General features: G+C 44.1%; 1 protein-coding gene across 1 annotated transcript; it reads left to right on the forward strand.

Moving 5' to 3' along the window:
* Nucleotides 1-870: 870 nt before the first annotated feature.
* fank1 (fibronectin type III and ankyrin repeat domains 1) lies at nt 871-24,833 on the forward strand. Its single transcript, XM_060933018.1, has 11 exons — nt 871-921; nt 3,224-3,398; nt 13,555-13,679; nt 14,012-14,093; nt 18,301-18,375; nt 18,512-18,577; nt 18,723-18,888; nt 22,966-23,109; nt 23,220-23,297; nt 24,631-24,675; nt 24,761-24,833. Exons 1-11 carry the CDS (start codon nt 912-914, stop codon nt 24,797-24,799), a joined length of 1,005 nt encoding a protein of 334 aa, XP_060789001.1. The 5' UTR covers nt 871-911; the 3' UTR covers nt 24,800-24,833.
* The last annotated feature ends 643 nt before the right edge of the window (nt 24,834-25,476 follow it).

Raw genomic sequence — 25,476 nt, forward strand, 5'->3', positions numbered from 1 at the left:
ATTTTAAATGGTTTTATATCCTAAATGTGACTTATTTAAGTAATGAATTTCTGCACAATATTTATTGTTATTTATTTACTATTTATCAACCAAGGGTAATTTTCACCTGGGTTACATTATTATTTTCTTTTAATTTCTTTTAATTGTTTTAGAATAAAAATAAAATTATTTTATGTAATTTTATTTCTCTATTGTTTACTGTTTTTTTTACTTCTGTAAAGCACATTGAACTGCCATTGTGTATGAAATGTGCTATATAAATAAACTTGCCTTGCCTTCCATGATTTGCAAATCTTCACATTCTGTTTTGATTTATGTTGTACACAGTGTCCCAACTTTTTTGGCATTGGAGTTGTACATGTATGGCAGTGGTTAAACAATGAAGTTATCTGCTGATAATTCAGTTTACTGAACTGTTATTTTTTTTATTTTGCATGCAATATAGTAAGAATGTATGATAATACCCTTTAAAGAATTATGGTGTGAATGTGGAAAAACTGAAAATGGTTGATTTTGCCAATATTATGATGCACATTTTAGAAATATTTTAACAGCATTAAAATATTTTACCAGCTTGGTTTTCTATAGGACAGTGTTCTGTTGAAATAACATGGTTTTCCATAGAAAAAAAAGTTCCCTAAAAATCATGGTTTTCTGTCAAACTTTTCCATCAAACCATTTGCTATTCTGTAGAATGTTGTTTTTTTTTAGACATTCTAATAGAATGTTTTTTAAAAGGGTTCCCATAGCAACTGTACACTCAACAACCAGCAGCTCTGGGGGTGGAACCACACGTTTGTAAGGAAACATCTGTACACGAAAGTTTCCCAACTGTTGGGTCACTTTAGCTCGCAAAAAAGCTGAGGAAAACATCTGATTTCATATTGTATCAACAATATAAAGAATCAACGATGAACCCAGGTAAAGATTATTTCTTATTTCTTCATTCCACAGAAATCTGTTAGCCTAATAACTTCTTCAGTGATAGCCTGTAACTTGTTGTAAGTTATTATAACAGTTATTATAACAGTAATAAACAGCATAAACTGTAAGGAGGTCAAGTTAGTTAGCCAATGTTAAATACTATAATATATTATATCCTAAGCTATACATTGAGAGATCACAATCATTGATGAAAACCCATCATGCACTGCGGCACACAGCTCGGGTCAACAGGTGTCTGGTTCTGAATCATGAAGTTCGGTTCAAATATCAGAATCATGTTTATTAGCAAAGTATGTTGACATACACAAGGAACTTGGTTCCGGCAATTGGTGTCTCTCGAGCGATACAGAATTAAAAAGAAAGAAAAGAAAAAAAGAAAAATATTCGGACGAGTCTTGCTCTATACCCACCCCAGCAAACAGCAGTAAACACAAAGCACCTCTCTCTCTCTCTTCCTTGTGTTGGTGTATAAGCCACCAATCACAGGTGAGCATGTCACCCCCACGTGATAGCGGTTTCTATTGTGACACGTCTCAAATTGCACTGACCGGACTCGATACCGTGCCAAATTGTGAAGTACACCACCAAATGATTCCTGAACATACTATTTAGTAAGGTAGTGTGCGGATTGAGACACCTCCTGTGCATGATACAGACCAAGTATGGGAAGTGAAGTGAGGAGAGTTTTCTCAGTTACAGCTACTTTTAAAACAGAAATAGGTATTAAATATACAACTTCATCTGTTTTATGCATATATTGGCTTATAGTAGACACGGTGAATAAACAGTAAGCTGTTTTTTGATGGATTTGTTTGTGTTCCACAAAGCCAGAACTCATAGTTCAATCAGTACTTACAGAGCTAAGCCTATAAAGCTCATCTCATCTCATCTCATCTCATTATCTCTAGCCGCTTTATCCTGTTCTACAGGGTCGCAGGCAAGCTGGAGCCTATCCCAGCTGACTACGGGCGAAGGGCGGGGTACACCCTGGACAAGTCGCCAGGTCATCACAGGGCTGACACATAGACAACCATTCACACTCACACTTACGGTCAATTTAGAGTCACCAGTTAACCTAACCTGCATGTCTTTGGACTGTGGGGGAAACCGGAGCACCCGGAGGAAACCCACGCGGACACGGGGAGAACATGCAAACTCCACACAGAAGGGCCCTCGCCGGCCACGGGGCTCGAACCCGGACCTTCTTGCTGTGAGGCGACAGCGCTAACCACTACACCACCGTGCCGCCCCCCTATAAAGCTCATTATAGAAAATAAAAAATGTAAAAATAAGCTACATTAATAAGCACACACACACAGTTCTCATCCTGTCTTGTCTTCTCTCTACAGTATGTAGTAAGCCATAGTTCTCTCTCTTTCTCCAACACACCCTGTCCCTCTTTTGTCCTTACCATGGAAGAAGAAGAAGAAACCTTTATTCGTCACAGTGAAATTCATCCTCTGCATTTAACCCATCTGAAGCAGTGAACACACGCACACAGAGCAGTGGGCAGCCACACCAAAGTGCCCGGGGAGCAGTCAGGGGTCAGGTACCTTGCTCAAGGGCACCTCAGCCCAAGGCCGCCCCACATTAACCTAACTGCATGTCTTTGGACTGTGGGGGAAACCGGAGCACCCGGAGGAAACCCACGCAGACACGGGGAGAACATGCAAACTCCACACAGAAAGGCCCTCGCCGACCGCTGGGTTCAAACCCAGAACCTTCTTGCTGTGAGGCGACCGTGCTAACCACTACACCACCATGCCACCCGCTATTAAAATATATTTTAGGAAGTATATTTTATGGTCCACTACATCAATATTGTGAAAATCATTGGAATATGAAATAAATTGCCATACTAAAGGTATATATGAGTTTGTTTATTTATTTATTTATTTATTTGAGAACCAGTGCCTATTAATAAATCTCTGTGATATTAGAAATGAAAGTGTGGGGGTGTTATTGACTCCTTAAACTCCCAGGCTGGCTGTTTATCATTCATTCATTCATTCATTCATTCCTCTCAAAGCATATAAATCGGTAACTGCTATGAAACAAACAGGAAACCTACCAGCTCAGAAAACAGGTTCTTTGCATACTACAGTCTTGAGTTGGAGCCTTTTAGAATAAGGAGACTGTTTAGTGTAGGGTTCTGCAAAGAATCATTAAAAGGTTCTCATGTGGATATAAGAGTGAGGAATGTAAGTCTGGACCTGGGGGTTTGTGAAGGTTACACGTTTTTCACTGATCATGTCACTGTGTTTATATGCATTTTCAGTCAGTGAAGACTACATGTTTCCTGAAGTACTCATGGTTGATAAGGTCAGTCACTACAATATTGAGCTGAGCTGGAAAATGGCACAGGATACCCACAGCGACTCTACTGAAACACGGTCTTGCTTTGCTCTGGAACAGATGGATCCCAATGGACACACATATGACACCATATACACGTGAGTATGTTCTGTTATATGCACTAAATTCTATATTTAAAAAGACAGTTTACACACACCTATTTTTTTTGGCCTACACTGTTTCCATGAGGGAAAGAATAACAGTTACTGCACATTGGTTCCTTTTAATTTATAAATTTTCAAAAACAAAAAGTTTTTGAGTCTCCTGAAAAGTGAACAAAGAAGATATACTGCATAAAAAATGAACAATAAGTGATTGTCATGACCTGATCCTTTGAACAAGAATTTGAGAAAAAGTTTTTCTGCAGACTTTAAAACTTTTACCATGTGCTCATAATTACCTTGTTGATACAGAGCAGCGGACCGGTATTCACCTGTCTTAAAGCACTTATAGATAGATAGAAATCTTTATTGTCATTGTAACATATACAACCCCGATTCCAAAAAAGTTGGGACAAAGTACAAATTGTAAATAAAAACGGAATGCAATAATTTACAAATCTCAAAAACTGATCTTGTATTCACAATAGAACATAGACAACATATCAAATGTCAAAAGTGAGACATTTTGAAATTTCATGCCAAATATTGGCTCATTTGAAATTTCATGACAGCAACACATCTCAAAAAAGTTGGGACAGGGGCAATAAGAGGCTGGAAAAGTTAAAGGTACAAAAAAGGAACAGCTGGAGGACCAAATTGCAACTCATTAGGTCAATTGGCAATAGGTCATTAACATGGCTGGGTATAAAAAGAGCATCTTGGAGTGGCAGTGGCTCTTAGAAGTAAAGATGGGAAGAGGATCACCAATCCCCCTAATTCTGCGCCGACAAATAGTGGAGCAATATCAGAAAGGAGTTCGGCAGTGTAAAATTGCAAAGAGTTTGAAGTATCATCATCTACAGTGCATAATATCATCAAAAGATTCAGAGAATCTGGAAGAATCTCTGTGCGTAAGGGTCAAGGCCGGAAAACCATACTGGGTGCCCGTGATCTTCGGGCCCTTAGACGGCACTGCATCACATACAGGCATGCTTCTATATTGGAAATCACAAAATGGGCTCAGGAATATTTCCAGAGAACATTATCTGTGAACACAATTCACCGTGCCATCCGCCGTTGCCAGCTAAAACTCTATAGTTCAAAGAAGAAGCCGTATCTAAACATGATCCAGAAGCGCAGACATCTTCTCTGGGCCAAGGCTCATTTAAAATGGACTGTGGCAAAGTGGAAAACTGTTTTGTGGTCAGACGAATCAAAATTTGAAGTTCTTTATGGAAATCAGGGATGCCGTGTCATTCGGACTAAAGAGGAGAAGGACGACCCAAGTTGTTATCAGCGCTCAGTTCAGAAGCCTGCATCTCTGATGGTATGGGGTTGCATTAGTGCATGTGGCATGGGCAGCTTATACATCTGGAAAGACACGATCAATGCTGAAAGGTATATCCAGGTTCTAGAGCAACATATGCTCCCATCCAGACGACGTCTCTTTCAGGGAAGACCTTGCATTTTCCAACATGACAATGCCAAACCACATACTGCATCAATTACAGCATCATGGCTGCGTAGAAGAAGGATCCGGGTACTGAACTGGCCAGCCTGCAGTCCAGATCTTTCACCCATAGAAAACATTTGGCGCATCATAAAATGGAAGATACGACAAAAAAGACCTAAGAGAGTTGAGCAACTAGAATCCTACATTGGACAAGAATGGGTTAACATTCCTATCCCTAAACTTGAGCAACTTGTCTCCTCAGTCCTCAGACATTTACATATTGTTGTAAAGAGAAAAGGGGATGTCTCACAGTGGTAAACATGGCCTTGTCCCAACTTTTTTGAGATGTGTTGCTGTCATGAAATTTAAAATCACCTAACTTTTGTCTTTAAATGATACTGTGGCAGCGGGGGCGTGGTCAAGCGCCGGTCTGTGACAGGAGGGCGGAGTCAGGGAAGGTAAGTGGCAGAATCACTACACCTGACGTCAATTAACCTGTGTTTGTGTGTCTTCCCAGTGACTGCGCCCTATTTAAAGAGGGAGAGCAGAGAGCAGAGGAGAGCTCATCCATGAACAAGACGCCAGTTGTGTGTGTTTAGTGGGAAAAGTTGTTAGACTGAAAAGTGTGGCAAATAAAGCCCTATTTTGACCCTGATCTCTGTCCTGCCATCTTCTGTGCTCCACCCTTCCACACGAACCGCTACAGTGGTGCCGAAACCCGGGAGTGGAGCACCAACACCGAACCGCCCCATGGAGTCTTCCCCGTTCGCCGACCTGGTCCACGCTCTCGCCACAGCCCAGCAAAGCCAGCACCAGGCGCTAGTCATGCTCTGTAAGGAGCAGGAGCAGTGCTTCGAGGCCCTGGTGTTGGCCCAGCAAGAGGACCGACAGGCGTTCCGGCACCTCCTTGCGTCAGCAGGGACAACCGACGCTTCCACCGTGGGCCCGTCCTCCCTCACCCTGACAAAGATGGGCCTGCAGGATGACCCCGAGGCTTTCATCACGCTCTTTGAGCAAGTCGCGGAGACCTTGGGGTGGCCAATGGACCAGCGCGCAGCGCGCCTCCTCCCCCTGCTAACGGGAGAGGCACAGCTGGCCGCGCTACAGCTCCCTGCCGATCGCCGGCTGGCCTACGCGGACCTTCGCCGGGCCATCCTCCAGCATGTGGGGTGCACACCTGAACAGCAGCGCCAGCGCTTCCGCGCTCTGCGCTTGGAGGAAGTCGGCCGGCCGTTCGCGTTTGGCCAGCAACTCCGGGATGCCTGCTGGCGGTGGCTGAGGGCCAACAACCGCGACGCCGAAGGGATCATCGATCAGGTGGTGCTGGAGCAGTTCATCGCACGCTTGCCGATAGGAACCGCAGAGTGGGTCCAGTGCCACCGCCCGGCGTCGCTGGATAAGGCCATCGAGCTGGCGGAGGACCATTTGGCGGCTGTTCCGGTGGCAGGACAGCAGACCGCCTCTTCTCTTCTCTCCTCTTCTCTCTCTCTCTCTCTCTCCCCCTCCTCCTGTGTCCCGTCCTCGCTCCATTCCCCCACCGCGGAGGCGGGGGCCGGCACCACCCCAGCAGGCCTGCCGCACCCGCGGTGCCCTCCCGTTTCTCCCTTCTGTGTCTGTCTCTCCCCCCCTCAGGTGAGTGAGCCCTAGAACACTGGTGCAGAGAGGAAGCTCGGGCCGGTTTCCTGGCGCTGCGGGGAACCAGGCCACCTCCAACAGCAGTGCACAGCAATGGAGGTGGGCGTGGTGGTTCGGATCCCCGACGCACCAGAAGCCGCCCTCGATCGGGCCGGAGCGTATCGCATACCGGTGAGTATCCAAGGGGATACATATCAGGCATTGGTGGATTCTGGTTGTAATCAGAACTCAATTCACCAAAGCCTGGTGCAAAATGAGGCATTGGGGGGTGCACAGGGGGTGAAGGTGTTGTGTGTGCACGGGGATGTTCACAGCTACCCTTTGGTGTCAGTCCACATTTTTTTCCAAGGGGAAAAATTTATAGTGAAGGCGGCGGTTAATCCTCGCCTTACCCATTCTTTAATTTTGGGGACTGATTGGCCGGGATTTCGGGGTTTAATGGCACACTTAGTAGAGAGTGGGTCCTGCATTTAACAGGGGGAGGTCCCGGTGTCGCTTTGGCGGGAGCAGCTGTCACAGAGCCGTCTACGTCATCTCCGCGTCAGAGTGAGGAGCCGCCAGCCCCTCCTCTCTCTATTGGGGAATCCCTCGCAGATTTCCCATTAGAGCAGTCGCGAGACGAGACTCTGCGACACGCGTTTGACCAAGTGAGAGTAATCGATGGTCAAACGCTCCAGCTGAACGCCACCCCATCCTTCCCTTACTTCGCGATTATGAAGGATAGATTATACCAAGTGACGCAGGACACTCAGACAAAAGAGCGAGTCACACAACTTTTAATTCCAAAGAGCCGCTGGGAATTGGTATTCCAGGCGGCTCACTTTAATCCCATGGCTGGACACCTAGGGCAGGACAAGACACTAGCCCGAATAATGGCCCGATTCTATTGGCCGGGGATTCACGGCGACGTTCGTAGGTGGTGTACGGCGTGCCGCGAATGCCAATTAGTAAATCCAGCGGCCATTCCAAAAGCGCCTTTGCGCCCTCCACCTTTAATTGAGACCCCGTTTGAAAGAGTTGGGATGGATCTCGTCGGGCCATTAGATCGGTCAGCACGAGGGTACCGCTTTATATTAGTTCTGGTGGACTATGCAACGCGATACCTGGAAGCAGTGCCTCTCCGCAATATCTCAGCACACAGTATTGCGGAGGCGCTCTTCCGCGTTATCTCCCGAGTTGGAATCCCGAAAGAGATTCTGACTGATCAAGGCACCATGTTTATGTCACGGACACTGCGCGAACTGTATGGATTATTGGGGATTAAGCCGATCCGCACCAGTGTGTATCACCCACAAACGGATGGTTTAGTTGAACGGTTCAACCGGACCCTCAAGAATATCATTAAAAAATTCGTAAGTGAGGACGCACGTAATTGGGATAAGTGGCTCGAGCCCTTGTTGTTTTCAGTGCAAGAGGTCCCCCAAGCCTCCACGGGGTTCTCCCCATTCGAATTATTACCGGTATATGGGCGTAAGTCGTGCGGCATTCTAGACGTGCTGCGGGAAAATTGGGAGGAGGGACCTTCACAAAGTAAGAACGAAATTCAATACGTTATGGACCTGCGCGCAAAACTCCACACGCTGACCCACCTAACCCAGGAGAATTTGCGGCAGGCCCAGGAATGGCAAGCCCGCCTGTACAACAAGGGTACGCGCCTTAGGGAGTTCACACCGGGAGATAAGGTACTCGTACTGTTGCCCACGTCGAGCTCCAACTTAATCGCCAAGTGGCAAGGACCCTTTGAGGTCACACAGCGAGTCAGGGACGTCGACTACGAGGTGAGGCGAACGGACAGGGGTGGTACAGATTTACCACCTCAATCTGCTTAAACTCTGGAATGAGGAGGTCCCCGTGGCATTGGTGTCGGTGGTTCTGGAGAAGGTGGAGCTGGGGCCGGAGATTCAAAAAGGGGCATTGGCATCACGTACCTCTCCGGTCCCCTGTGGAGACCACCTCTCCCTGACCCAACTCATAGAGGTCGCCCAGTTGCAGACCGAGTTTTCGGATGTGTTCTCGCCCCTGCCTGGTTTCACTAACCTCATAGAGCACCACATAGAGACGCCCCCGGGGGTGGTAGTGCGTAGCCGCCCTTACAGGCTACCCGAACACAAAAAAAAGGTGGTTCGGGAAGAACTTGAGACCATGCTCGAAATGGGCATCGTTGAGGAGCAGCCCGGTGGTCTTGGTACCCAAGGCAGACGGGTCGGTCTGGTTCTGAGTGGACTATAGAAAAGTCAACGCGGTGTCTAAATTTGACGCGTACCCAATGCCTCGTATTGATGAGTTGCTCGATCGACTCGGCACTGCTCGCTTTTATTCGACACTGGATTTGACGAAGGGATATTGGCAGATCCCCTTGACTCCACTATCCCGAGAAAAAACGGCCTTTTCCACACCGTTTGGTTTACACCAATTCGTCACACTTCCGTTTGGGCTGTTTGGGGCGCCCGCTATGTTTCAGCGGCTGATGGACAGGGTCCTCCGCCCCCACGCCACCTATGTGGCCGCTTATCTCGACAACATCATCGTCTATAGCAATGACTGGCCGAGGCACCTTGAACATCTAAGGGCCGTCCTTAGGTCGCTGAGGCGAGTGGGTCTCACAGCCAACCCGAAGAAGTGTGCGATTGGGCGGGTGGAAGTATGGTATCTGGGCTTCCACTTGGGCAACGGGCAGGTGTGTCCCCAAATTAACAAGACCGCAGCAATTGCGGCCTGCCCGAGGCCCAAGACCAAAAAGGGGGTGAGACAGTTCCTGGGGCTGGCTGGCTATTATCGTAGGTTTATACCTAATTATTCGGACGTCACCAGCCCGCTGACTGATCTCACTAAAAAGGGGGCACCAGATCCGGTCCAGTGGACGGAGCAATGCCAGCGGGCTTTTTCTGAGGTAAAGGCTGCACTGTGTGGGGGGCCACTTTTACACTCCCCTGACTTTTCGCTCCCTTTTATGTTGCAGACCGATGCGTCGGACAGAGGGCTGGGGGCGGTTTTGTCCCAGGAGGTGGAGGGGGAGGACCGCCCCGTCCTGTATATAAGCAGGAAACTGTCAGTGCGTGAGGGGCGCTACAGCACCATAGAGAAAGAGTGTCTGGCCATCAAGTGGGCGGTCCTCACCCTCCGGTACTACCTGCTGGGGCGCCCTTTCACCCTCTGTTCGGACCACGCGCCCCTCCAGTGGCTCCACCGCATGAAGGATGCCAACGCGCGGATCACCCGTTGGTATCTGGCACTCCAACCCTTTAATTTCAAGGTGGTCCACAGGCCGGGGGCGCAGATGGTCGTGGCGGACTTCCTCTCCCGGGAGTCAGCTGCAGGCCGGACGGCCGCCCGGCCTGAGTCGGGCGGTGGGGATATGTGGCAGCGGGGGCGTGGTCAAGCGCCGGTCTGTGACAGGAGGGCGGAGTCAGGGAAGGTAAGTGGCAGAATCACTACACCTGATGTCAATTAACCTGTGTTTGTGTGTCTTCCCAGTGACCGTGCCCTATTTAAAGAGGGAGAGCAGAGAGCAGAGGAGAGCTCATCCCCGAACAAGACGCCAGTCGTGTGTGTGTGTGTGTGTGTTTAGTGGGAAAAGTTAGACTGAAAAGTGTGGCAATAAAGCCCTATTTTGACCCTGATCTCTGTCCTGCCGTCTTCTGTGCTCCACCCTTCCACACGAACCGCTACAGATACATTTTTTCAGTTTAAACATTTGATATGTCATCTGTGTTCTATTCTGAATAAAATATGGAATTTTGAAACTTCCACATCATTGCATTCCGTTTTTATTTACAATTTGCACTTTGTCCCAACTTTTTTGGAATCGGGGTTGCATAACAAAATTCAATTAAAGGTGCAAACCTTAATCAGTGCAACATAAAAGGGGAAAATTATAAAATATATACAAAATATAAAATAATATATACAAAAATATAAAATACTTTAAAAAGAAAGAATAAAAAAAAAACACAGCCACACAATACAAAACATCTAGACACTTGCAGCATTCAGTGTGCTGACAGCTACTGGGAAGAAGCTGTTTCTCAGTCTGTTTGTCCTTGTTTTAAGTGTTCTGTATCGTCTGCCTGATGGCAGCAGATCAAACAGTTTATGACCCGGATGTGGTGAGTCTTGCAGAATGTGTTGAGCTTTCCTGAGGCAACTTGAACTGTGTAGTTCTTCCAATGGGGGGAGAGGGCAGCCTACTATTTTCTGGGCATCCTTTATGACCCCCTGGAGCGCCTTCATCTGTGCCATCATGCAGCTGGTGTACCACACACAGAGACAGTTAGAAAGAATGCTCTCAATGGAGCAGCGGTAGAAAGACACCAGCAGTTTTTGGGAGATGTTGTTTTTCCTGAGGACCCTCAGGAAGTAAAGTCTCTTCTGGGCCTTCTTTACCAGTACTGTTGTCATGGTGCCCCAAGTCAGGTCCTCTGAGATGTGAACACCCAGGAAGCAGAAGTCAGAAACCCTCTCCACACTGTCCCCGTTGATGAATAAAGGCTGAATTGTTGTTTTCTTCTTCCTAAAGTCCACAATTAGCTCCTTGGTCTTTGTTGTGTTTAGGAGCAGGTTGTTGTCACTGGACCATGTCATCAGCTGCCCCACCTTGTCTCTGTAGGCGGACTCATCCCCTCCAGAGATGAGCCCCACCACTGTGGTGCCATCTGCAAATTTGACTAAGATGTTGTTGTATCAGAACCCAGTCTGCACCACACTTTTCCCACCTCTAGCACTGCTCAATTGGGTACACTATCTCTCAGGGTACAAGGAAGATATGTACTGTATCAAGCCTTTTCTCCATTTTGGTAGAGAAGCTGAGTCAGTGGCTGTCTTTAAATGAAGAATAAAGACCTACCTCTTCACCAAACACTAAAATTAACACTGTACTTAAAAAAAGTTATGCCACTATTTTCTAATCTAACATGATGACCATTGTGAAAGACAAAAATATCATGTGGTCTGATCTTATCTTGCTGTTATTCCACAGCCACAGCACAGCTGTGATTTGGCTTTAAGTAATTGCAGGTAATCACTGCTGAAGTGATATTCAGTACAACAGCACAGTTGTAAGTGTGCTTTTATAAAAATTGCTTTTATACAACAGTTGTCTGGAAATTAATATTTAGTCACGGACATTTCAGAATATGCCCATGCTATTACTGTTTACTGTTTGATCTCAAACACATTAAGAAGTCAGGAAATTGCACTAATTAACTGTTGATGAGGCACATCTGTTAATTGAAAAGCATTCCAGGTGACTACCTCATGAAACTGGTTAAGATAATGCCAATAGTGTGTAAAGCTTCATCAAGGTAAACGCTGGCTACTTTGAAGAATCTACAATATGAAACATATATTTTTAACGCTTTTTGTTTCCCAAGTCAAGTCAAGTCAAGTTTATTTGTATAGCGCTTTTAACAATAAACATTGTCGCAAAGCAGCTTTACAGAATTTGAACGACTTAAAACATGGGCTAATTTTATCCCTAATCTATCCCTAATGAGCAAGCCTGTGGCGACGGTGGCAAGGAAGAACTCCCTCAGATGACATGAGGAAGAAACCTCGAGAGGAACCAGACTCAAAAGAGAACCCATCCTCATTTGGGCAACAACAGACAGCATAACTATAATATTAACAGTTTTAACATGAAGTCAGTTTCGTTGATGTTATAAACTCTTCATTGATGGAAACTTGAGTGCAAAACTGTTCATGACAACTGCAGTCCTAAAGTTAGCAAGCCAACTGTAGTCCTCAGCCATAAAAGCATTACTGTAAGAGTCCAGAGCGTCCTCCAGGTGTAACTTTCAACTGTCCTCATGGGGCCGTCCTCCACAGGAGCGATGCGATGAGACTCCAACCAGACACAGGGCACCAGGATGGATCAAGCAGGTCCGAGGAGCAGAAGAGGTCAGGATCTTGATCCCAGGACCAACATGTAACTCAGAGGGACAGATTTGGGGGGGGGGGAGAAAACACAGGTTGTTAGGTATGCCCAATGTCACCTGTATAAGTAGGAACAGTATACATATTGCATTTAGTACAAGCAGGGACTCCAGCAACTAACTATGACAGCATAACTAAAAGGGGAGAGCCAGAAGGTAATACAGGCATGAGGGAGCCCTAGGACATAAAGCAGCCAGCCACTACACCGTCAACAAACTCGAGTGAGCAAGCGAGTGGGGATTGACAGCATCCATACATCCCAGTTTACCAAAACACTCTATGTCTGAGGACCCTCCAGATCTACACCTTTACCTCATAAACACCATTAACAAAAGGCTTGACTAAACAGATATGTTTTCAGCCTAGACTATGTTTACCACATAATTCCGTATATGTTCCATTTGTTACTTCATAGTTTTGATGTCTTCAGTATTGTTCTACAGTGTAGAAAATAGTCAAAATACAGAACAACTTATAAATAAGTAGATGTGTAGTAACAATTCAAGTGTGAAGAACTATTGCTAGAATTTTATGTAGCGAACAGACAAGTGGAGTGATACAAACATTGAGATGTACCAGTGCTAAATATCAGCACTCTTGGAACGCTGCTTGTCCAATCAAATTAGTGGACAGGAACTAACTATTGTATAAATGTAATGATTCTATCCACATTCACTGGATATGAGCAATCACACACTCTGATTGGCTACTCTACTACTTGGCTATCAGCTCATATACTGTGAGTAGAGTAAAACAAAATGGAAGAACGTGTTGCTGAATCAATCAAGGACGAAATAAAAACTCTACTTGAAAACAAAGCCCTCAGAAATACAAAAAAGCAAAAAAAAAAACAGAATAAAAGTATTTGATGGTAAGAATGTATCTTTTTTATTTTGCAAGAATTATTATAGCATTTGTCACAAATTGCTACTGTCATTTCAACGGTTTGTTTACATTCTTCATCTTTAAGCATTAAAATTTGTTGAAATTTTTTGACTGTTTACATTTGAAACAGTGCAGTTGTATCATAAACATTTAGCCTCTGCACTAATTCATTATGTGTAGCAGTTTTCTGTATTTTTATTTATTTATTTGTCAAATATTTAATTCTGATTATTCTGTATGGTGCTCCAGAGGATACAGCACTGAGTATATTGTGGGGGAATTAGAGCCATGTACACGGTATCAGTTCAGACTGCGGATCAGTAAACCAAACGGGCAGTGCTGTCTCACCCCAGCTGTCTCAGTCTCCACAGCTAGTGAGTCTTCTTTTTTCAGTTTAGCATGATGGTTCTGTTTCCAGGTCTGTTACAGATGGAATTAAATTGAAATTAGAGGATCAAACTGTTTAGCAAGCAGAAGCACTGTTGGTGGTTGATGTAAAACAAAGTACTATTAACTAGTATACTGTCATAAAAAGGGTCAAGAAAGTGCCACAATTTTCTTTTGATTGCGATGGTCAGTTATACTTGTTCTTGAGCTATTGTCATGGCCTTAATGTCAATTGTATGGCAAAGCAAACCCATCAGTATTTCCATCATTATTTCATCATTATGTACTTCCCAAGTGAAACCCAGTGCGTCTGTTTCAGGTGAGCCACTGTATGGCAAACACCTGCACCAAGCTGTAAACAGGAATGATGAAGAGGAGCTGATCAAAGTATTGCAGACAGGGTGAGTGGGTAACACCATGTTAATCTAATGGCCTGTTATGAGAACACATCACTGTGAGCTCTAGGATTTAGGTATCTCATCTCATCTCATCTCATCTCATCTCATCTCATCTCATCTCATCTCATCTCATTATCTCTAGCTGCTTTATCCTGTTCTACAGGGTCGCAGGCAAGCTGGAGCCTATCCCAGCTGACTACGGGCGAAAGGCGGGGTACACCCTGGACAAGTTGCCAGGTCATCACAGGGCTGACACATAGACACAGACAACCATTCACACTCACATTCACACCTATGGTCAATTTAGAGCCACCAGTTAACCTAACCTGCATGTCTTTGGACTGTGGGGGAAACCGGAGCACTCGGAGGAAACCCACGCGGACACGGGGAGAACCTGCAAACTCCGCACAGAAAGGCCCTCACCGGCCACAGGGCTCAAACCCGGACCTTCTTGCTGTGAGGCGACAGCGCTAACCACTACACCACCGTGCCGCCCCGGATTTAGGCATTATTTATAATATTCATATTCAGAACACATTAAGTCTATGAATCATACAACCCTAATTCCAAAAAGGTTGGGATGCTGTGTAAACTGGAAAGAAAAACAGAATGCAATAACTTGCAAATCATGGAAACTCTCTCTCATCTCATCTCATTATCTCTAGCCGCTTTATCCTTCTACAGGGTCACAGGCAAGCTGGAGCCTATCCCAGCTGACTACGGGCGAAAGGCGGGGTACACCCTGGACAAGTCGCCAGGTCATCACAGGGCTGACACATAGACACAGACAACCATTCACACTCACATTCACACCTACGGTCAATTTAGAGTCACCAGTTAACCTAACCTGCATGTCTTTGGACTGTGGGGGAAACCGGAGCACCCGGAGGAAACCCACGCGGACACGGGGAGAACATGCAAACTCCACACAGAAAGGCCCTCGCCGGACCCGGGGTTCGAACCCAGGACCTTCTTGCTGTGAGGCGACAGCGCTAACCTGGAAACTCTATATCTCATCTCATCTCATTATCTCTAGCCGCTTTATCCTTCTACAGGGTCGCAGGCAAGCTGGAGCCTATCCCAGCTGACTATGGGCGAAAGGCGGGGTACACCCTGGACAAGTCGCCAGGTCATCACAGGGCTGACACATAGACACAGACAACCATTCACACTCACATTCACACCTACGGTCAATTTAGAGTCACCAGTTAACCTAACCTGCATGTCTTTGGACTGTGGGGGAAACCGGAGCACCCGGAGGAAACCCACGCGGACACGGGGAGAACATGCAAACTCCGCACAGAAAGGCCCTCGCCGGCCCCGGGGCTCGAACCCAGGACCTTCTTGCTGTGAGGCGACAGCGCTAACCACTACACCACCGTGCCGCCCGGAAACTCTATATTTCATTGAAAATAGTACAAATCATATTAATAGTACATATCAAATATTGAAACAGAGAAATGTTATTTTATTTACTTATTTTTTAAATATATGCACATTTTGCATTTGATATCAGCAACACATTTCAAAATAGTTGGGACAGGGGCATGTTTACCACTGTGTTTCATCAGCTCTACTTTTAACAACACTCTGTAAACGTTTGGGAACTGAGGAGACCAATTGCTGTAGTTTTGAAAGAGGAATGTTGTCCCATTCTTGCCTGATATACAATTTTAGTTGCTCACCAGTTTGGGGTCTCCTTTGTCGTATTTTTTGCTTCATAATATGCCAAGTGTTTTAAATGGGAGACAGGTCTGGACTGCAGGCAGGCCAGTTTAGCACCCAGACTCTTTTACTACCTAGCCATGCAGTTGTAATATGTGCAGAAAGCGGCTTGTCATTGTCTTTTTGAAATAAGCAAGGCCTTCCCCGAAAAAGACGTCGTCTGGATGGCAGCATGTTGTTCCAAAGCCTGTATATATCATTCAGCATTAATGATGCCTTCCCAGATGTACAAGCTACCCATACCATGTGCATTAATGCATCCTCCTACCATCACAGATGCTGGGTTTTCAATTGTGCACTGATAACAAGCCAGATGGTTTCCTCTCCTCTTTAGCCTGGCAGAAATGGTGTCCATGATTTCCAAAAATAATTTCAAATTTCATTTCGTCAGATCACAGGACAATTTTCCACTTCGCCTCAGTCCATCATAAATGAACTCAAGCACAGAGAAGGTGGTGGTGTTTCTGGATATTATTTATATATGGTTTTTAAGATGGTTTTCTGAAGTGTTCCTGAACCCTTCAGTGATTTCCACGAGAGAATCATGTCTGTTTTTAATGCAGTGTCACCTGAGGGCCTGAAGATCACAGGCATCCAATGTAAGTTTTCATCCTTGTCCCTTGTGTACAGAGACTTCTCCAGATTCTCTGAATCTTTTAATGATATTATGTACCACAGATGATGTGATCCCCAAATTCTTTGCAATTTTACATTGAGGAACGTTATTCTTAAATTGTTGCACTGTTTGCTCACGCAGTCTTTCACAGAGCGGTGAACCCCTCCCCCAGCTTTACTTCTGAGAGACTCCGCCTCTCTGGGATGCTCTTTTTATACCCAATCATATTACTGACGTGTTGCCAATTAACCAAATTATTATTATTATTATTTAGCATTACAAAATGTTTTCAGCCTTTTGTTGCACCATCCCAACTTTTCTGAAACGTGATGCTGACATCAAATTCAGAATGAGCATATATTTTTTAAGACAATAAACTTTCTCAGTTTCAACATTTGATATGTCATCTTTGTACTATTTTTAATGAAATATAGGGTTTCCATGATTTGCCAATCTTTACATTCTGTTTTTATTTATGTTTTACACAGTGTTCCAACTTTTTTGGAATTGGGGTTGTACACTAAGAAGTCAATTCAATTCAATTCAATTCAATTCAGTGAAAATGTTATTTATATATCACTTAAAGCAGCTTCATGGAAATCTGGATAAGTTTGTCCCATGCCATATTTAAGCAATCTGTCTTGCTAGAGGGTACAGTCAAAGCCTACTGTTTTGTTAAAATGGGGTCTGAAACACAAGTGTCGAAGGAATTGGAAAATAAATTGGTTTAGACACTTCTGATGGAAAATTCTGAATACACTATGTCCAAAAATATGTGGACACCTGACCATCACACCCATATGAAGATCTGCATAAAGCAAGGTCCATAAAGACATGGTTTACCAAGGGAGGTGTCAAAGAACTCAAGTGGCTCAAGTCCTGACTTTGACCCCACTGAACACCTTTGGGATGAATTGGTACTCTGTGTGCCAGGCCTCCTCATTTGACATCGGTGCCTGACCTCACTAATGTGGGGAAGCCTTGGCCTAAAGGTTAGAGAAACAGCTTTGGGACCAGAAGGTCACTCGTTTGATTCCCTGGACCAGCAGGAATGACTGAAGTGCCCTTGAGCAAGGCACCTAACCCCTTACTGATCTGGATAAGAGCATCTGCTAAATGCCTGTAACATAATGTAATGTAATGTAATGTGGTTAAATGTAATTTGCCTGCCATGAACTGACATTCCATCCCGGGTGTATTCCTGCCTCACAACCAATGTTCCAGGGATAGACTCTGGATTTACTGCAACCCTGGCCAGAATAAAATGAACACATAAATTAATGAATGAACAGTGTCAACCATACCAAGCATGTATGATAAAAATGAACACTAAATACATTAAGTATACATGTTTTAAAAAATATTAGAGTAGGGAAGAAACATAATGTAGATTAAACTAGACAGAGACACTCTAACGAGTGCAAACCCCGCCTTTTCCCTATTAAAATACATTGGGCGAAAATTTCGAAGTTCTGCCATGACCTTGACCTTTGACCTTTGACCTCCAAAATTTAATGGTTTCCTTCCTGGGTGATTGGCAACACATGTACAAAATTTGTTCCAAATCGATCCATTGGTTCTTGAGATATCTTGCAGACACACAGACAGACAGACAGACAGATACACACACACACAGACTGACGCAGGTGAAAATAATAACCCCTCCGACTACTGTCGGCGGGGTTAATAAATAAAAAAATGGCTCAAAATACCCTACATTAAGAATAACTTTTTAGAATCACACATTGTTGCACTCTGTATCAACACTGAATCCAATTGTAAGGTGCTAATAGCTTCCTATCCCTATGATATATTTTTAGTAGTATTTTACATAGGCACTAAACTTCTCTTATGCCTTACTTTTATCAGGAAGGTGAACGTGAATATTTGTGACAAAATGGGACTCACACCTCTCATGGTGGCTGCACAGAAAGGTTTTATCAGGTAAATGTATTTTCCCCTGGAAAATTAGTGCAAATGTATCTGATATATTAACCATGTGTCAAATTGTTTTGCGTTAGGAGCAAATATACTGACAGACACTGACTGCATCACTTTCATATGATTATTATGTTTGTAGGATAGTCCATATACTGCTAGAACATGGTGCTGATATTCACATGAAGAATGGCAGTGGTAAAAACTGGTGAGTTTGGATTTGCTGTTTGATTGGAGACCATCTGATAGAGTAGCTGTTCCTTAGTCTTTGAATCTTCAGGAACATCCACATCAGGTTTTTTTTTTAAGTAAATCTTTCTAAAGTTATATTGTGTCTTGTGTCTCGCTGACAGTATGATGCTGGCCTGTTTTGCTGGCCATTTGGATATTGTGAAGCACCTGCACAAGTTTGGGGCTACATGGCAGTCCCGGGACTTGAGTGGCTGCACTCCTCTTCACTGGGCTGCAGACGGGGGTCATCTTCCTATCATAGTCTACATGATTGAGGATGGCTGTGAGGTCAGTATCAATTGATTTCCATTTGTATGCCCATTTACTCTGAGTTTGTGGTAGTTAAATATTTTAAACACTATTTTATCAGCAACTTACAATGTACTGCATTAAAACATATTTTGTACTGAGTTTGTGGTAAATTTTGAAGCTGAAATACAGTAAGGCCAAAAAGTGTCACTACTCTTGATTTGATCAAATTATGTTTGCAGCACCATTCATTAATATGAACCATAGAAGTTGTTATTTACTTAACAGTAGTTAAATAAGCTAATAATATGATTGTGTCTCGCAAAAATATTCATCCCCTTTGGTGTTTGTCCTGTTTTGTCACATTACAAGATGGAATTAAAATGGATTTTTGGAGGGTTAGCAACATTTGATTTACACAACATGCCTACCACTTTAAAGGTGCAAATTTTTGTTTTATTGTGACACAAACAATAATTAATAATAAATCAACCTGTTCTGGAAGGACCCTGACTCTGCAACACTACTAAGCAAGCAACATGAAAACCAAGGAACACTCCAAACAGGCCAGAGACAAAGTTGTGGAGAAATATGGATCAGAGTTGGATTATAAAAAACATCTCAAACTTTGAATATCCCAGGGAGTACCATTAAATCCATTCTAGCAAAATGGAAAGAATATGACACCACTACAAACCTGACAAGAGAAGGCCGCCCACCAAAACTCTCAGATTGGACAAGGAGGGCATTAATCAAAGATGCAACTTTATTAGCTTAGCACATCTAGCCACTGAGATTTTTGCCCATTCCTCAAGGCAAAACTACGCCAAGTCCTTCAAGTTAGATAGGTTGTGTTGGTGTACAGCAATCTTCAAGTTATGCCACAGATTCTCAATTGGATTGAGGTCTGGGCTTTGATTAGGCCATTCCAAGACATTTAAATGTTTCCCTTTAAACCACTTGTTATATCTGACCAGGTGGGTGGAGCACAGAAGCACGGCAGGCCAGAACTGAGTTCTCAAAACTCTTTATTTTCAGCTTTTCAGCTAAGCCTTTCACACTCTCCCAGCCACACACACGCATACACACAAGTCTTCTGGTTCGGGAGAGAGCTCCCTTTCTCTGCTCTCTCTCTCCTTTTAAAGGGCGCGGTCACTGGAGAAGACACACAAACACAGGTTAATTCCCATCAGGTGCAGTGATTCCACCACTTACCTTCCCTGACTCTGCCCTCCATTCACAGACCGATGCTTGGCCACGCCCCCACTGCCACACCACTCCAGTGTAGCTTTAGCAGTGCGTTTAGGATCATTGTCCTGCTGGAATGTGAATCTTCACCCCGGTCTCAAATCTCTGGCTGACTCAAACAGGTTTTCCTCCAGAATTGCCCTGTATTTAGTGCCAGCCATCTTTCCTCCAGTCCTGACCAGCTTTCCTGTCCCTGCAGATGAAAAATATACCCACAGCATGATGCTTCCACCACCATGCTTCACTGTAGGAATGGTGTTCTCAGGGTGTTGGGTTTGTGCCGCACATGGCATTTCCCGTGATGGCCAGAAAGATCAATTTTAGTCTCATTTGACCAGAGAATCTTCTTCCATGTGTTTGGGGAGTCTGCCACATGCTGTTGGGCAAGCTCCAAATGTGTTTTCTTCAGCAATGGCTTTTTTTCTGGGCACTCTTCCATAAAGCCCCACTCTGTGGAGTGTACAGCTTAAAGTGGTCCTATGGACAGATACTCATATCTCCACTGTGGATCTTTGCAGCTCCTTCAGTGTTCTCTTTGGTGTCTTTGTTGCATCTCTGATTAATGCCCTCCTTGCCCGGTCAGTGAGTTTTGGTGGGCGGCCTTCTTTTGTCAGGTTTGTAGTGGTGCCATATTCTTTCCATTTTGCTATAATGGATTTAATGATGCTCCCTTGGATATTCAAAGTTTGGGATATTTTTATAACCCAACTCTGATCCATATTTCTCCACAACTTTGTCTCTGACCAGTTTGGAGGCTCCTTGGGTTTTATGTTGCTTGCTTAGACCCCGTTTACACATAGCCAGGTATCTATAAAAACAGATATTTATTTATGCGATTGCACCCATCATTTACACGCAAACGGAGGTTTCAGTCACTGAAAACGGCTGCTTTCAAAAACTCCGGGCAAAGTGGAGATTTGTGAAAACTCCGTTTTCATGCCTGCGTGTAAATAGTGGAAAACAGAGTTTTCTCCGTGTTATGGGAAAAACAGAGTTTTAGCATTATGATCTGACGGTCCCTCCTCCTTGGCTTTCAGATCTCTGGTTGGCTTTCTGTTTGTTTGACATGTTTTTGACAGCCTTCCCTGGCTGTTTTTGAGCATTGTGTAAACAGAATTTTAGTAGTGTAGCAGAGTCAGGGTCATTCCAGAACAGGTTGATTTATACAGACATCATGTGACAGATCATGTGACACTTTGATTGCACACAGGTGGATCTTAATCAACTAATTATGTGACTTATGAAGTGAATTGGTTGGACCAGCTCTTATTAAGGGGTTTCATATAAAAGGGGGGTGAATACCTATGCACACTCCAGATTTCTGTTTTTTTTTTCATCTTAATTATTGTTTGTGTCATAATAAAACAACAATTTGCACCTTTAAAGTTGTAGGCATGTTGTGTAAATTAAATGGTGCTAACTCTCCAAAAAGCCATTTTAATTCCATCTTGTAATGCAACAAAACAGGACAAACACCAAAGGGGATGAATACTTTTGCAAGACACTGTATATCAGAGTATACAAATTGACAGAATAAGTCTTAAAATGTGTTATAGTGGAACACTTGTACAACTATTGTACGTGTTCTTCCTGTCATCCGGAGATTGCGAGTATGAATCCTGATGATGCCATAGCCATCCATGGCAGGGAGCCCAAGAGAATAAAATTGGCTGTGTTCTCAGGTCTACTTGCTCTTCTTTATGAATCACAGTGACACTAGTAAGCTCATGCACATAGAAGTCGGTAGATAGCACTTTCTTCCAGGTGTGTTATGCCATCCCTGGCTTTGCATGAGCAGCAGTTCAAAAAGATAAAGTCTTCATGTACCTCGTTACCCTCCCTGGAATTGGCCATGATTTAAAAATTAGGAGTAAAGTCAGGAGAAAATAAACTAGTACACTGGATATTTAGACACATTTCATCCATCCATTATCTGTAGCCGCTCATCCTGTTCTACAGGGTCGCAGGCAAGCTGGAGCCTATCCTAGCTGGCTATGGGTGAGAGGCGGGGTACACCCTGGACAAGTCGCCAGGTCATCGCAGGGCTGACACATAGAGACAAACAACCATTCACACTCACATTCACACCTACGGTCAATTTAGAGCCACCAATTAGCCTAACCTGCATGTCTTTGGACTCTGGGGGAAACCGGAGCACCCAGAGGAAACCCACACAGACACGGGGAGAACATGCAAACTCCACACAGAAAGGCCCCCTTTGGCCACTGGGCTCAAACCCAGAATCTTCTTGCTGTGAGGCAACAGTGCTAACCACTTGTAACAGCTCAATACGTGTGGGTGGAGCACAGAGGACGGCAGGACAGAGATCAGGTGTAAACCGAGGCTTTATTGCCACACTTTTCAGTCCAACAATATATCTATTTTAAACACACAGAGACACACACTCCAGCGTCTCATTCAGGGAACAGCCCCTCTGCTCTCGCTCTCCCTCCTTAAATAGGGCGCGGTCACTGGGAAGACACACAAACACAGGTTAATTGCCATCAGGTGTAGTGATTCTGCCACTTATCTTCCCCGACTCCGCCCTCCTGTCACATACCGGCGCTTGACCATGCCCCCGCTGCCACACCACTACACCACCGTGCTGCCCCATCACATTTCAATTCCTACACTTAGTAACTACACTTAAAAATATATCTTTATATATGTTATATATTTTTGTACTGTAGTATTTCTGTAGGCTGTCATGCTCACTGGCTTACATGTTACAAAAATCTTTCTATGTCAGCTAATTGCCTGTGTGTGTGTGTGTGTGTGTGTGTGTGTGTGTGTGTGTGTGCGCACATACATATACATATACACACACGCACACACACGTTCATGTGTGTTGTGTATGCACTATGTCAGGTGGATGTGCGGGACAGTGTGTCTCAGTGGACTCCTCTCATGAGAGTGTCAGCAGTGAGTGGAAACAGCACCGTGGCCTCATTTCTTATCCGGGCTGGAGCTGACGTCAATGTCCGAGACAAGGACGGGAAGACGCCACTTATGGTACCCCGAAATTGCTATATGCAAAAAGCACTGGCTCTCAGAATACACCAAGTAAGATGGGGGAAAAAAAAGAAACAGGCTCTTTGTTAAAGCTCTGTTCTCTCTATTAGATGGCCGTGCTAAACAATTATGAGCAACTGGTGTCACTCCTGCTGAATCATGGCGCTGACCAGGATGTGAAAAATGAGGTAAAATCTACAAGTGTACTACAGTGCCTTTTAGACTATGCACTTTCTCCGTGCTCTTGTGGAAGGCGGTCACATTCTCTCCCTCTCCCTTCCTTTATCTTTCCTGCTTCTGCTTCTGTTGTCTCGTCTGTCTTGTGTCTATATTTTTGAGAGACTCTCTCTGCATTGCTCTCCGAACTAAAAACCATGGAATTGATAAACTGGTCTCCACTCAATTGACACAATCTTCTCGACGAGAAGCCTGGGTTCGGGGGAACCAGCCTGTCCTGCTGGAACGTTCGCAGCCGGCTACATGATGGATGCGTGGGAGCAGTGGCAGGTCGTGTGCCTGGTGGTTCTTTCTGTGGAGGACATTGAAGACATCTACCTTTTCGGAACCATGATAACAGGACTTTTGCTGATTGGATTAGGCATTGCCCTGGTTTATCGAGGAAATCAGAAAACGGTGACAGCTGTTCAAAGCCCCATAAAGCTGCCCGACATGATTGAAGCGGTGGGCAGAGCTGTCGGCACTCAGACTGTGGCTATTCAGAACTTGAACCGCAATGTGGATAACATCATGGAGAAGCTTTTGGCTTTGAAATGGAAATTGGATTGTGTTGGAGACCAAAATGGACAAAGTGGACATACGGACATACGGAGTAGGCGTGCAAAGGAATGCGTCTGCTCGTCAAGACCAAACAAATTCCAATCTTATCTATTTCAGCTCTCTTCGCCAGCACTGGCCTTGGCCAAGGCCGTTGCTGGGACAACAATTCCCCTGGAGAACACTGCTGTTAGACTCTCTCTCGTATTTCCTCCCCCCCCCCTTCCTGCGGTTGCTGCTTCACCCCCAGTGTGACAGGCGGGTGCGTGACCAGCGCCATTATAGCTGCAGGAGCGGACGGCTGCTTGCTGCACTGGGTTACCTCTACCTCCTCCCAAAAACCCCTTCCCCCCCCATTCGCCCCCCCCCCCCCCCAAGTCCCGAGTTTTCATGTTGTAAAGTGTACTTGTGTTATTTTTGTGCTTATGTGCTGAGGTTTTTTAATGTTCCCACACTCTACTCCTCACAGGAGCATAATGTGGGGGTTGCTTTTTTCTCCTCCTCTCTCCTCATGTTACTACTGTGTTTCCTTTTCTTTTATCTCTGTCTTCCTGTCCTGTTCCCCCTCTGTAAGGACAGGTTGATGGTCAATTTCACTGGTACAGTGATAATAAAGGGTTCATTCATTCATTTGATTAAATTATGTAGGAAGAAGTTGATAAATAATAAATAAGCCTTTTTAATATCAATAAACACTTCTTTTATTCTTTTGTAGTATGTTAAGATTGTGTTTTTATCTCATTCCAGTTTGGATCAGGTGCACCAAAAATGGCCAAAGCTTTTGGAAGTCAGGTAATTTAAATGAACAAAATTATTGATTTTTCCCCCTTACTTTTGTATTTTGTTAAGAAGAAATATCCCAAAATTTCTTTTCTAGAACATCAGCGACTTGTTGGAGGACAAGAAGCAGCCTTAGATTTGGCATCAAAAGGAGAACAGTATAAAAGTAGTGATGGCATGATGCCACTTTTTTCCTGATACTGATGCTGAATACCTTGAGTATCAGGTGATATTGATACTTATCCAGTATTTTACTTTTCATAAAAAGTACTAAGCTAGAAAATTATTTTTTAATTGAAGCACTTAAAAAAAATACAGGAAGAAATACATAGCTAATAAAATGACACACAAAACTGCAGCTTTCACACAAAATCACTTACACTGCAAAATAATAAACCATAAAGAATAAATATATATAAGAAAAATCAATCCTAACAAAAATTTAAATAAATTTTTTTATATGTAAACATTTACAGTTCTAGAAATGTACCCCCAAACCCAATTCCAGTATTTTCTGTTTGTTATACGATGAGATGAAATTAAGTATTTTTTTTCTTTGATATCCAATGAACCATTTTGATACCTCTATATAAAAGTAAACAAAACACTAAATAAAGATAAAACTAAATAAACGTGTTGAATAATTTAACAGCACCTCTGACAGGAGTGCCATCTGAAAGACAATGGAGAGGTTTATATTAATGCACTTGGTCTCATGTATTATCATTTCTACACTAACTTACACTAGGACTTGTATGACAGATCCCCACATAAATGGATTATAAAACAATAAAACAGATGAAATGGTTATGT

This window comes from Neoarius graeffei, chromosome 11 (genome assembly GCF_027579695.1).
Source record: "Neoarius graeffei isolate fNeoGra1 chromosome 11, fNeoGra1.pri, whole genome shotgun sequence".
Classification (NCBI taxonomy): domain Eukaryota; kingdom Metazoa; phylum Chordata; class Actinopteri; order Siluriformes; family Ariidae; genus Neoarius; species Neoarius graeffei.